The sequence below is a fragment of the Peromyscus eremicus genome, chromosome 5, assembly GCF_949786415.1.
Source record: "Peromyscus eremicus chromosome 5, PerEre_H2_v1, whole genome shotgun sequence".
Lineage (NCBI taxonomy): Eukaryota > Metazoa > Chordata > Mammalia > Rodentia > Cricetidae > Peromyscus > Peromyscus eremicus.
The window spans coordinates 51,598,741-51,610,849 of NC_081420.1; the positions used below are offsets into that span (position 1 = coordinate 51,598,741).

At 43.3% G+C, this 12,109-nt stretch overlaps 1 protein-coding gene across 1 annotated transcript in view; it reads right to left on the bottom strand.

Annotated features, from left to right (window-relative positions):
• Adarb2 (adenosine deaminase RNA specific B2 (inactive)) overlaps positions 1–12,109 on the bottom strand; it is a 197,925-nt gene that overhangs the window by 173,940 nt on the left and 11,876 nt on the right. The window contains exon 2 of the mRNA XM_059263018.1: positions 10,998–11,905. Coding sequence (XP_059119001.1) covers positions 10,998–11,905 — 908 coding nt within the window. The remainder of the gene's footprint in view (positions 1–10,997; positions 11,906–12,109) is intronic.

The following is a 12,109-nucleotide window of genomic DNA, read 5'->3' on the forward strand; positions in this document are numbered from 1 at the left end:
GACAAGAGAGAGAGACTTCCTGAATCCGTCAGCTCTGTCTGAACCAAGTGTGCGGATAAGGCCGAGAACGAACCACAAGGAGATGGGCAGACGTCAAGGCAGAAACACATACAACAAAATGAATAGCAATACAGCATCACCAGGCCCTAGCCCTCCTCCAACACCTAGACCTGAACATCAGAAATTGGAAGAAGCAGAAGAAAATAGCCTTATGAATGTCATCATGAAGAAGCTAGAGGCTCGTGTAGAGGAAAAGACAAAAAAAATGTGAAGAACGCTGTAAACAACTAGAGGAAAGGGCAAACAAATTAGAAGAAATCAAAAAAGTCCTGGAAGAGAACAATAAAATACTGAAAGAAAATCAAGAAAAATCAATGAAACAAATGAAGGAAACAGTCCAAGACCTGAAAAGGGAAATAGAAAAAATGAAGAAGACACAAACAGAGGGAATGCTGGAAATAGAAAATCTGAGAAAACGATTGGGAACTTCAGATGCAAGTATAATCAACAGAATGCAAGAGATGGAAGAGAGAATCTCTAGCGTTGAAGATACAATAGAAGAAATAGACTCATCAGTCAAAGAAAACACTAAAGTCAACAAAGTCATGAACCAAAATGTCCAAGAAATTTGGGACACCATGAAAAGACCAAACCTACGAAAAATAGGGGTAGAAGAAGGAGAAGAATACCAACTCAAGGGCACAGAAAATATATTCAACAAGATCATAGAAGAAAACTTTCCCAACTTAAAGAAGGAAATGCCTATGAAGATACAGGAAGCCTATAGAACACCAAACAGACTAGACCCCCCAAAAAAGTCCCCTCGCCACATAATAATTAAACAATTAAACGTACAGAATAAAGAAAGAATATTAAGAGCAGCAAAGGAAAAAGGCCAAGTGACATATAAAGGCAAACCTATCAGAATAACACCCGATTTCTCAATGGAGACTTTGAAAGCCAGAAGGTCCTGGAGAGATGTAATGCAGACACTAAGAGACCATGGATGTCAGCCTAGACTAATATACCCAGCAAAACTTTCAATCATCATAGATGGAGTGAACAAGACATTCCATGACAAAGCCAGATTTAAACAATATTTATCCACAAACCCAGCCCTACAGAAAGCACTAGAAGGAAAATTCCAACCTAAGGAAGTCAGATACACCCTCGAAAACGCAGGCAATAGATAAAGCCACAGCAGTAAATCCCAACGAAGAAAAGTACACACACATCACCACCAAAAAAATAACAGGAATGAACAATCACTGGACATTAATATCCCTCAATATCAATGGACTTAATTCACCTATAAAAAGACATAGGCTTACAGAATGGATACGAAAGCAGGACCCATCTTTCTGCTGCATACAAGAAACACATCTCAAATTCAAAGATAGACACTACCTAAAAATAAAAGGCTGGGAAAAGACTTTCCAATCAAACGGTCTTAAGAAACAAGCGGGTGTAGCCATCCTGATATCCAGCAAAATAGACTTCAAACTAAAAATCAATCAAAAGAGATCAAGAAGGGCATTACATACTCATCACAGGAAAGATCTACCAAGATGAAGTCTCAATTCTGAACATTTATGCCCCAAACACAAAGGCACCCACATATGTAAAAGAAACACTATTAAAGCTTAAATCACATATAAAAACCCACACATTAATAGTGGGAGACCTCAACACCCCACTTTCACCACTGGACAGATCTTCCAAATCGAAACTTAATAGAGAAATAAAGGACTTAACTGATGTCATGACTCAAATGGACTTAATCGACATCTACAGAACATTCCATCCTAACAAAAAATAATATACCTTCTTCTCAGCACCCCATGGAACCTTCTCTAAAATCGACCACATACTTGGTCACAAAACAAATCTAAACAGATACAAAACAATTGGAATAACCTCCTGTGTTCTATCAGACCACCATGATCTAAAGTTGGATTTCAACAACAACAAAAACTACAGAAAACCTACAATCTCATGGAAACTGAATAATACCCTACTGAATCACCAAGGGGTTAAGGAAGAAATAAAGAAAGAAATTAAAGACTTCCTAGAGATCAACGAAAATGAAGACACCATATATCCAAACCTATGGGACACTATGAAAGCAGTACTAAGAGGGAAATTCATAGCACTAAATGCCCACATAAAATAAGCTGGAGAAATCTCACACTAGTGACTTAACAGCACACCTGAAAGTTCTAGAACAGGAAGAAGCAAAGTCTCCCAGGAAAAATAGATGCCAGGAAATTATCAAAGTGAGAGCTGAAATCAATAAAATAGAAACAAAGAGAACAATACAAAAATTAATGAAACAAAGAGTTGGTTCTTTGGGAAAATCAACAAGATAGACAAGCCCTTATCCAATCTAACCAAAAGAGAGAGAGAGAGCATCCAAATCAACAAAATCAGAAATGAAAAGGGGGACATAACAACTGACATTGAGGAAATCCAGAGAATCATCAGGTCATACTTCAAAAACCTCTATTCCACAAAACTGGAAAACCTAAAAGAAATGGATAATTTTCTGGATAGGTACCACATACCTAAATTAAATCAAGACCAGATAAACTATTTAAATAGTCCAATAACCCCTAATGAAATAGAAACAGTCATTAAAAGTCTCCCAACCAAAGAAAGCCCAGGACCAGATGGTTTCAGTGCAGAATTCTACCAGATCTTCAAAGAAGAGTTAATACCAATACTCTCTAAATTGTTCCACACAATAGAAACAGAAGGAACATTACCAAACTCCTTCTATGAGGCTACAATTACCCTGATTCCTAAACCAAACAAGGATACAACAAAGAAAGAGAACTACAGACCGATCTCCCTCATGAACATTGATGCAAAAATACTCAATAAAATACTGGCAAACAGACTCCAAGAACACATCAAAACAATTATCCACCATGATCAAGTAGGATTCATTCCAGGATGCAAGGATGGTTCAACATACGAAAGTCTGTCAATGTGATACACCATATAAACAAACTCAAAGAAAAAAAACCACATGATCATCTCACTAGATGCTGAAAAGGCATTTGACAAAATCCAACACCCCTTCATGATAAAGGTCTTGGAGCGATCAGGAATACAGGGAGCATACCTAAACATAATAAAGGCAATTTACAGCAAGCCAACAGCCAACATCAAATTAAATGGAGAGAAACTCAAAGCAATTCCACTAAAATCAGGAACGAGGCAAGGCTGTCCGCTCTCCCCATACTTATTCAATATAGTACTTGAAGTTCTAGCCAGAGCAATAAGACAACATAAGGAGATTAAGGGGATACAAATTGGAAAGGAAGAAGTCAAGCTTTCCCTATTTGCAGATGACATGATAGTATACTTGAGCAACCCCAAAGATTCCACCAAGGAACTGATACAGCTTATAAACACCTTCAGCAACATAGCAGGATACAAGATCAACTCAAAAAAATCAGTAGCCTTCCTATATACAATGGACAAAGAAGCGGAGAAGGAAATCAGAGATACATCACCCTTTACTATAGCCACAAATGACATAAAATACCTTGGGGTAACACTAACCAAGCAAGTGAAGGACCTATATGACAAGAACTTTAAGTCCCTGAAAAAAGAAATTGAAGATGTCAGAAAATGGAAAGATCTCCCATGCTCATGGATAGGCAGAACTAACATAGTAAAAATGGCAATCTTACCAAAAGCAATCTACAGATTCAATGCAATCCCCATCAAAATACCAACACAATTCTTCACAGACCTGGAAAGAATAATACTCAACTTCATATGGAAAAACAAAAAACCCAGGATAGCCAAAAAAATCCTGTACAATAAAACAACCTCTGGAGGCATCACGATCCCTGACTTCAAGCTCTACTATAGAGCTACAGTAATAAAAACAGCTTGGTACTGGCATAAAAACCGACATGTGGACCAATGGAATAGAATTGAAGACCCTGACATTAATCCGCACACCTATGAACAAATAATTTTTGACAAAGAAGCCCAAAGTGCACAATGGAAAAAAGAAAGCATCTTCAACAAATGGTGCTGGCAAAACTGGATATCAACATGTAGAAGGCTGCAAATAGATCCATATCTATCACCGTGCACAAAACTTAAGTCCAAGTGGATCAAGGACCTCAACATAAATCCAGCTACTCTGAACCTGCTAGAAGAGAAAGTAGGAAGTAGTCTTGAACACATTGGCATAGAAGACCACTTCTTAAATAGAACACCAGTAGCATAGACACTGAGAGAAACAATCAATCAATGGGACCTCTTGAAACTGAGAAGCTTTTGTAGGGCAAAGGATACGGTCAACAAAACAAAGTGACAGCCTACAGAATGGGAAAAGATCTTCACCAACCCCACATCTGACAGAGGACTGATATCCAGAATATATAAGGAACTCAAGAAATTAGACATCAAAATGCCCAACAGTCCAATTAAGAAATGGGCTATAGAACTAAACAGAGAATTCTCAACAGAGGAAACTCAAATGGCTGAAAGACATTTAAGGAATTGCTCAACATCCCTAATCATCAGGGAAATGCAAATCAAAACAACTCTGAGATACCACCTTACGCCTGTCAGAATGGCTAAGATCAAAAACACTGAAGACACCTTATGCTGGAGAGGATGTGGAGCTAGGGGAACTCTCCTCCACTGCTGGTGGGAATGCAAGCTTGTACAACCACTTTGGAAATCAATATGGCGATTTCTTAGAAAATTGGGAATCCATCTCCCCCAAGATCCAGCTATACCACTCTTGGGCATATACCCAAGGAATGCTCAACCACACCACAAGAGCACTTGTTCAGCTATGTTCATATCAGCATTGTTTGTAATAGCCAGAACATGGAAACAACCTAGATGCCCTTCAACTGAAGAATGGATAAACAAAATGTGGTACATATACATAATGAAATACTACTCAGCAGAGAAAAACAATGACATCATGAGGTTTGCAGACAAATGGATGGAAAAAATCATCTAGAAAAAATCATCCTGAGTGAGGTATCCCAGACTCAGAAAGACAAACATGGTATGTACTCACTCATAGCAGGATACTAGATGTGGAACAAGGATGACTGGACTGCTACTCACATCACCAGGGAGGTTACCTGGAAAACAGGACCCCAAGAAAGACACGGGGATCGCCCAATGACAGAGAAATGGAATGAGATCTACATGAACAGCCTGGACATGAGTGGGGGTAGTGAAGGGCGAGGGTCGAGGGAAAGAGAGCTTGGGTGAGTGGGAGATCCCAGCTGGATCAACAACAGAGAGGGAGAACAAGGAATAGGAGACCATGGTAAATGAAGACCACATGAGAATAGGAAGAAACTAAGTGCTAGAGAGGCCCACAGAAATCCACAAAGATACCCCCACAACAGACTGCTGGCAATGGTCGAGAGACAGTCCGAACTGACCTACTCTGGTGATGGGATGGCCAAACACCCTAATTGTCGTGCTAGAAACCTCATCCAACTACTGAGGGATCTGGATGCAGAGATCCATGACTAGGCCCCGGGTGGATCTCTGGGAGTCCAGTTAGCGAGAATGAGGAGGGTTTATATGAGCGAGAATTGTTGAGACCAAGGTCGGATAAAGCACAGAGACAAATAGCCAAACGAACCGAAACACATGAAATATGAACCAATGGCTGAGGGGTCACCAACTGGATCAGGCCCTCTGAGTGGGTGAGACAGTTGATTGGCCTGATCTGTTTGGGAGGCATCCAGGCAGTGGGACCGGGTCCTGTGCTCATTGCATGAGTCGGCTGTTTGAAACCTGGGGCCTATGCAGGGTCCCTTGGCTCACCCTGGGAGGAGGGGACTGGACCTACCTGGACTGAGTCCAGCAGGTTGATCTCAGTCTGTGGGGAAGGCTTTGCCCTGGAGGAGATTGGAATGGGGGGCGGACTGGGGGGAAGGTGAGGGGGGCGGGAGGGGGAAGAACAAGGGAATCTGTGGCTGATATGTAGAACTGAATTGTAAAAATAAAAATTAAAAAAAAATGCAGATACTAACAGTCCTTATGACACAGTGTAGTTTATATATTAAAGTATGTATATGTATATGTATGTATTTGTGCAAATATATATAAATACAATTGCCAAAAAAAAAAGATTCTCCTATACATCCTGTATACTCTATGTCTTCATTCCAGAACCCACTAAGATTCTCAGCTGTGTCGTGTGTGTGTGTGTGTGTGTGTGTGTGTGTGTGTGTGTGTGTGTGTGTGTATGTGCGCAGGTGCATGTGTGTGGCATGCATGTAGAAAGCGGAGGTCAACTTTAGTTGACATTCTTCAGGATATCTTCCACCTTGTTTCTGGAGACAGGGTCTCTCTTTGGCCAGGAGCTCACTGATTCAGTTAGGCTGGCTGGCCAGCAAATCCAAGGATACGTTTGTCTCTAAGTCTTGAGCTCTGGGATTTCAAAGGCACATCAACATGCAGTTCTTGTTAAATGGGTGCTAGAGATAGACCCAGGTCTTCTTGCTTGCATGACAATTACTTTACTGAACAAGCTACCTCACCAGCCTCACCACTATGTCTTAAACACGCTTCCTTGACATTCCTAAGCACTGGCACACAGGAAGTATTTGTTTCAAAGCCTATCATACAACTAAGAGAATTCCCACTAGGGTGGCTTGAAGCCTTGCTGGTAATGCTAGTTTTTGGTTAAAACATTGAACAAACTACATTTAGTTATCTTCTATGGAATAACATGTGTGTCTTTGCTATCCTGCGAATTTGTCTTACATGGGGAACTTGGGAAGACAACATTAAATACTGGTGTCAGTGTCCAAGTTCCAGAAATTGCACTGCTACAAGGTTCTCAAAGCAAACTCTGGAAGAATTGTCCTTGCTCGGGGGAGGTGGAAAGTGCCCTGTTCAGAGAGCCCAAGCAATGGTTTTGTGAAGATGTTTGGTTTGCTGCACCCAGGGCACTGCTAGCAGAACAATCAGACAAAGATCACAAAAGGACACATCTCTAGAGACCTGAACCTCAGTTATGTGCCTTTGGGACCAAATGTTTACTTGAACATCCTAGAAGGATGAGGGTGTGGTGTTCACGATGTTTATATAGTCAAGGAGGGAAATTCATGAAGTATAAGTGAATGATTCTATGCTTCTTAGATGAGGGGCACAGAATATTTATGGGAAGTTTCCATGATGGTTAGATGGGTGGTCCATGATGAATAGGTTGTAGTCCACAAAATATAGGGAAAGGTTCCATGATGTCTTGATTGGTTATTGGAATGTGTATACAGAATGTTCACTGATCTACAGATGGGGGCTTATGATCTATAGGCAGGGAATTCTGCAATTCACAGATATAGTTTTCCTGAAGTTTCATGATCTATAGATGAGAGGCTTTGATATATAGGTGGGGATTCCATGATGTGTAGACAGGGGTTTATAATTTGTGCATAGAGTTTCTATGATCTATATAGATGGAGTATCTATGATCTATTAGTGAGGCACTCAGGATCTAGAAACAGAGGTTTGCATGACATGTAGACAAGGGTTTCACAGAGCATAGCTAGGGCTTCTGTGATCTATAGACAGAGGCCCCATGATGTATTGACAGTGGTTCTGAGATAACACAGTTCCTAGAAGGAAGGGGTTTAGGCTGACTAGGAAGACATACCAGCACTTATGGTAAACCTTAAAATTGTTTATTTTTTTGTATTCTCCCCTGAACTTAGACCCTATCTAGGACAGGCTTTACATTTCATCAGTCCTGATTCCCATTGTTATGTTTGGCCCCCACCCAGCTATGGGGTGCACTTTTCAAGGGTTCTGAGGCGAGAGGATAATGAGCCCCTGGCATGGCTGTACTGCTGTGGTGTGATGAATGGCCCGCAACCCTCGAGCCGCTCCATGCCCTTCATCATCCAGTCGGAGTGGTTAGCAGTCTGTCAGAGAAAAATAATTTAGCAGCCATGGCTTTAACGGATGTGCTGCATTCTGGGGTCAAATGACTATTACAAAGTAGTAGCGCTGCCTGGCTTCTCCATCGTGAGAGCTCAGAGTTGACAACATGAAAGAAGGAGGCATCACACCCAGAACTCACTGACGTCCTTCAATTTCACACAGTAGGAAGCAGAAGAGAGAGATGGGGTGGGTGTCCTAGTAAATAGATAATCCCAGGCTTGTCTGGGAGCCTTGCGGGTAGCTCCAGCCTTTTTGCAAAGTGGCATCAAGCTGCCGCAGAGTGAAACAGCAGTAGGGGCATGCCCACAATCAACTGTGGGGCCTTCTCAAAATAAGGAGGCAAGAGAGATGAGCTGATCAAGCTCATGCCAAAGGTCATGGGCAGTTTCAGAAGGGGCTCATTCTTCTGCCCAGCCTGAGTCCAGGCAATAGGGAGGAGAGTGCTTCTGTGGCTGTTCTGCAAGTTTGATTCCAGGTAGCAGAAGGGTAGAATGGGAAGACGTCAGGAAAATAAAAAGACAAAGGCATAGAAAAGAGAGGAAGCAAGACCATAGAGTTTCTTGCTAGTAAGTGCACAGGGGTGGGTCTAGAAAGTGTTCTTGCTTCTTTCACTGTTTTCACTGGGGTTATGCATTTATTTGAGCATAAGCTGAAAGGCAAGATTGATGAAGTTTATGGTCGACCCCTCCCACATGCTCATTAAAGTGATTATTGCATGTGCAATAAATGCTTGAGGTAAAGTAAATGAATGGGGGGTAGATAGAGCAGGTAAAACCACCATTCCTCAACTGGGACTCATACGTAGTTTATCTTTTCCCTCACCCAAGATTTGTGAAAAGCAGTACATCTTATGAGCATGGCTCAGTCAATAAAGTGCGTGTTCTACAAGCATGAGGACCCAAGGCTGGATCATCAGCATCCACATAAAAACAGGGAATGGTAGCACGTGCCTGTAATCCAAGCTTTAGTGGGCTAGAGACAGACAGAACACTGGGGCACATTGGCCAGCTATTCTCACCAAACTGCTGAGCTTCAGGGTCAGTGAGAGACTCTGTATCAAAAAATAAGGTGGAGGGCTGAGATATGGCTCAGCGGTTAAGAGTGCATACTGCTATTGCAGAGACCTCTTAGTTCCCAGAACCCACATCAGATGGCTCGCAATTACCTGTAACTTCAGGTATGGGACCAGGTAATGGGACCACTGCAGTCATGTGCATATCCCCTACATGTTCACATAAATAAAAATAAACATAAATAAAGGTGGCAAGTGATAGAGGAAACACACCACACTGATCTCTGATATGCCTCTATACACATGCACACACACACACACATACATCCAAACACACATACATGCATATGCTGCAAACACACACATATGCACAGACACAAAGAACATCTGCTGTGGCATCTATCCCATGCCTGCTTAGAGTCAAATAAATATGGAGTGAGTTAATGAATGAATGAATGAATGAATGAATGAATAAATGTCCTATCCAGTTGTTATTTAAGGTAAAAATCCCTTTATGCTCTTTGTGGCTTCACACGTATCCCTGAGCAGTATCTGGGGTTTTGATGACATCCTGAATTCTTTTATGGATTCTTTATCTCCTAAGGCAAAATAAGGTATTCTGTTCCAGGCGCTGTGATGTCATGATGGTGGCGATCACAGCAACAACTCATAGTTATTAAGTACTTATGATGAATCCCACACGGGGCTAAGTGCCTTTTAACTATGTAAAGTGTTTCTTCCCTTGATTGATGCCCAGAATGAATAAAAATAATTTTCTGTATCGGCCACATTAGTGAGATCTACAAATAAGTCTCAAAGTGATAAGAGAAAAGATAATTTGCATAAATAAGCAATTATAGAACTTGGCAGAATAAGGTTGTCTTAAGTGGTGTGAGAGTAATTCTTGACACTCAGGCAGTGCTACAAAGGCATCTTAAACAAGTGAAGGTAAACTCTTATAAGAAAGCAGACTTACAGGGCTGGGGGTATAGCTCAGGGGGACCCCTTGTCTAATGTGCAAGTGGCTCTGGGTTTGAACCTCAGTATCATCAAGAAAGAAAAAATGAAAGCAGACCCACCATGTGTTGGTAAACCTGGGAAAGATCCTTTCTTTCTTCCTTTTCTCTCTCTCTCTCTCTCTCTCTCTCTCTCTCTCTCTCTCTCTCTCTCTCTCTCATACATGCCAGGCTGACCTTGAACTTGCTATGTAGCTGAAGATAGCCTTGAACTCTTTGTCCTCTTGCCTCTACCTCCCTGGTGCAGGGATTGTGGATATGCAACAACATTTCTGGTTCATGCAGTGCTGGGGATTGAACCCATAGTTTCATGCATGCTGGACAAGCATTAGACCAACTGAGTCATATCCACAGTCTCCTAATTCTCATTTCTAACTTCTCAGCCTTCCAGCAAGTTTTTTCTTCCCACGACTCTTGGTCTGTGTTGGTGTCTTACTGGGGAAATTCCTACCTGGTTGGAAACCATAGTTACAGAGGTCCTGGCCACTCCCAATGAGACAATTCCCATCTTGGTTTCCCCAGAGTAACTGACTAGAAACTCAGCCCAGACCACCAACCAACACATTTTTCTTCTTGGTTCTTCACTTTCGAAGCTACTGGAAGGTCTGACAAATGAATCCTGCCTTTCCTGCAGCCTGGGCTCCTTGATGGGGACAGAAGACCCTGCCCTCTGCTGGCTCCACTTCGTTTCCTGCGACTCTAGCTGTCTTTCCTCCCTAGTGTTGATTCCATCATTGTGGAAGTTGCCTAGCTTCATGAATTCTCTCATGACTTCTGCTCAGTTGCTGTGTTGATCTCTTTGCTTTCTCAATATTCTCATGATTCTCTATCCATAAAACCCGGCAATTTCTCTCTGTGTGCTTAAGAAAGGGGCCTTTTCAGGAAGGCTAGTGCTTCACCATACTCTGCTCACAGACACTGGGGGAGAGGGGCAGGCTCATTCCCCCATCACAGCAAGAATATCCCAATTCACATCCATCTTTCCACCTGACAGGCAGCTACCCGAGAAGTCTCACCTGTGGCAAGAGGTTGCTTTTACTTCTGCTGGGTGTGTGGCCAGGCAGCCGGATGTCGAAGAGGGCCTGTAAGGCAGCTTGTGCTGCCTGGCCCTTGGCCAGCTTCTTGCTGCGTCCAGAGCCTTCGAACGTCCTCCCGTCCACGCACACAGCCATGACAAAACTCTTGACTCGGGGCTTCTCGGCTGTTTCCGAGAGGCACACATACCGCAGACCTGAGCGTAACTCATTCAGCACCACTACAGGGTTCCTCTCACCCAGGGCCCCGGGGGCCAGCCTGGACCTGTCAGGCAGAGCCTGGCCCATGAGGTCCAGTGTGTGGTAGAGTAGCCGTCCTCGCCTGTAGGCAGAGGACAGAAATTCAGTGTCGACGGGACCACAGCCTGGGAAGTCCTCATTTCTTGAGGATGGTTCAAACTCCTTGAACAACGTGTCTGGGAAGTCGGCCTGGTCAGAGGTGAAGTCAGTGCATGAACTGGTACTAGTGCCCATGGCCAGGTGGGCCTGGAATGCATTGGGGAACTGCACGAAGGACTTCAGGGCCATCTCTGCGGCCCGCATCTTGGCTTTCTTCTTAGTGGGCCCCGTGCCTTCAAACGTGAGCCCGTTCACTTCTACAGCCACCGCGAAGACTGGGGCGTGCACTGGGCCAGTTTGTGACACCATCCGGTACTGCAGACCTGGCTTCAGCTCGTGCAGCTGGACCAGCGCATTCTTGGGTGTCATAGACCAGGAGAGCTTCTTCCAGATCAGCTGGAGTTTGCAGAAATGCCCTGCATTTCCTTCCTCCAGTGGCCTTTTCCTTTTAATGCTGGGTGTGCTGCCTCTGGCCCAGTCTCCAGGGGGCAGGGGCCTAGTTCCCAGGTTGCTCACGTTTCGGTTTTCCTTCACTTCAGCACTGCTGGTACCTGGAGGTGAGAACAAATTAGTCATGACCCAGGGCACTGGCAGGTCACCACTAATGATAAAAACTGTTGCTAATGATGACTCTGTAAGGCTGGGAATCCAGGATCATGGCTCCCTGGCCATCAGCACCTTCAGCCGGGTCTGGAGAAGGTGCTGTAATGACTTCTGCAAGACACAGGGGAGAAGCAGCAGCAGCGGGGACTAGT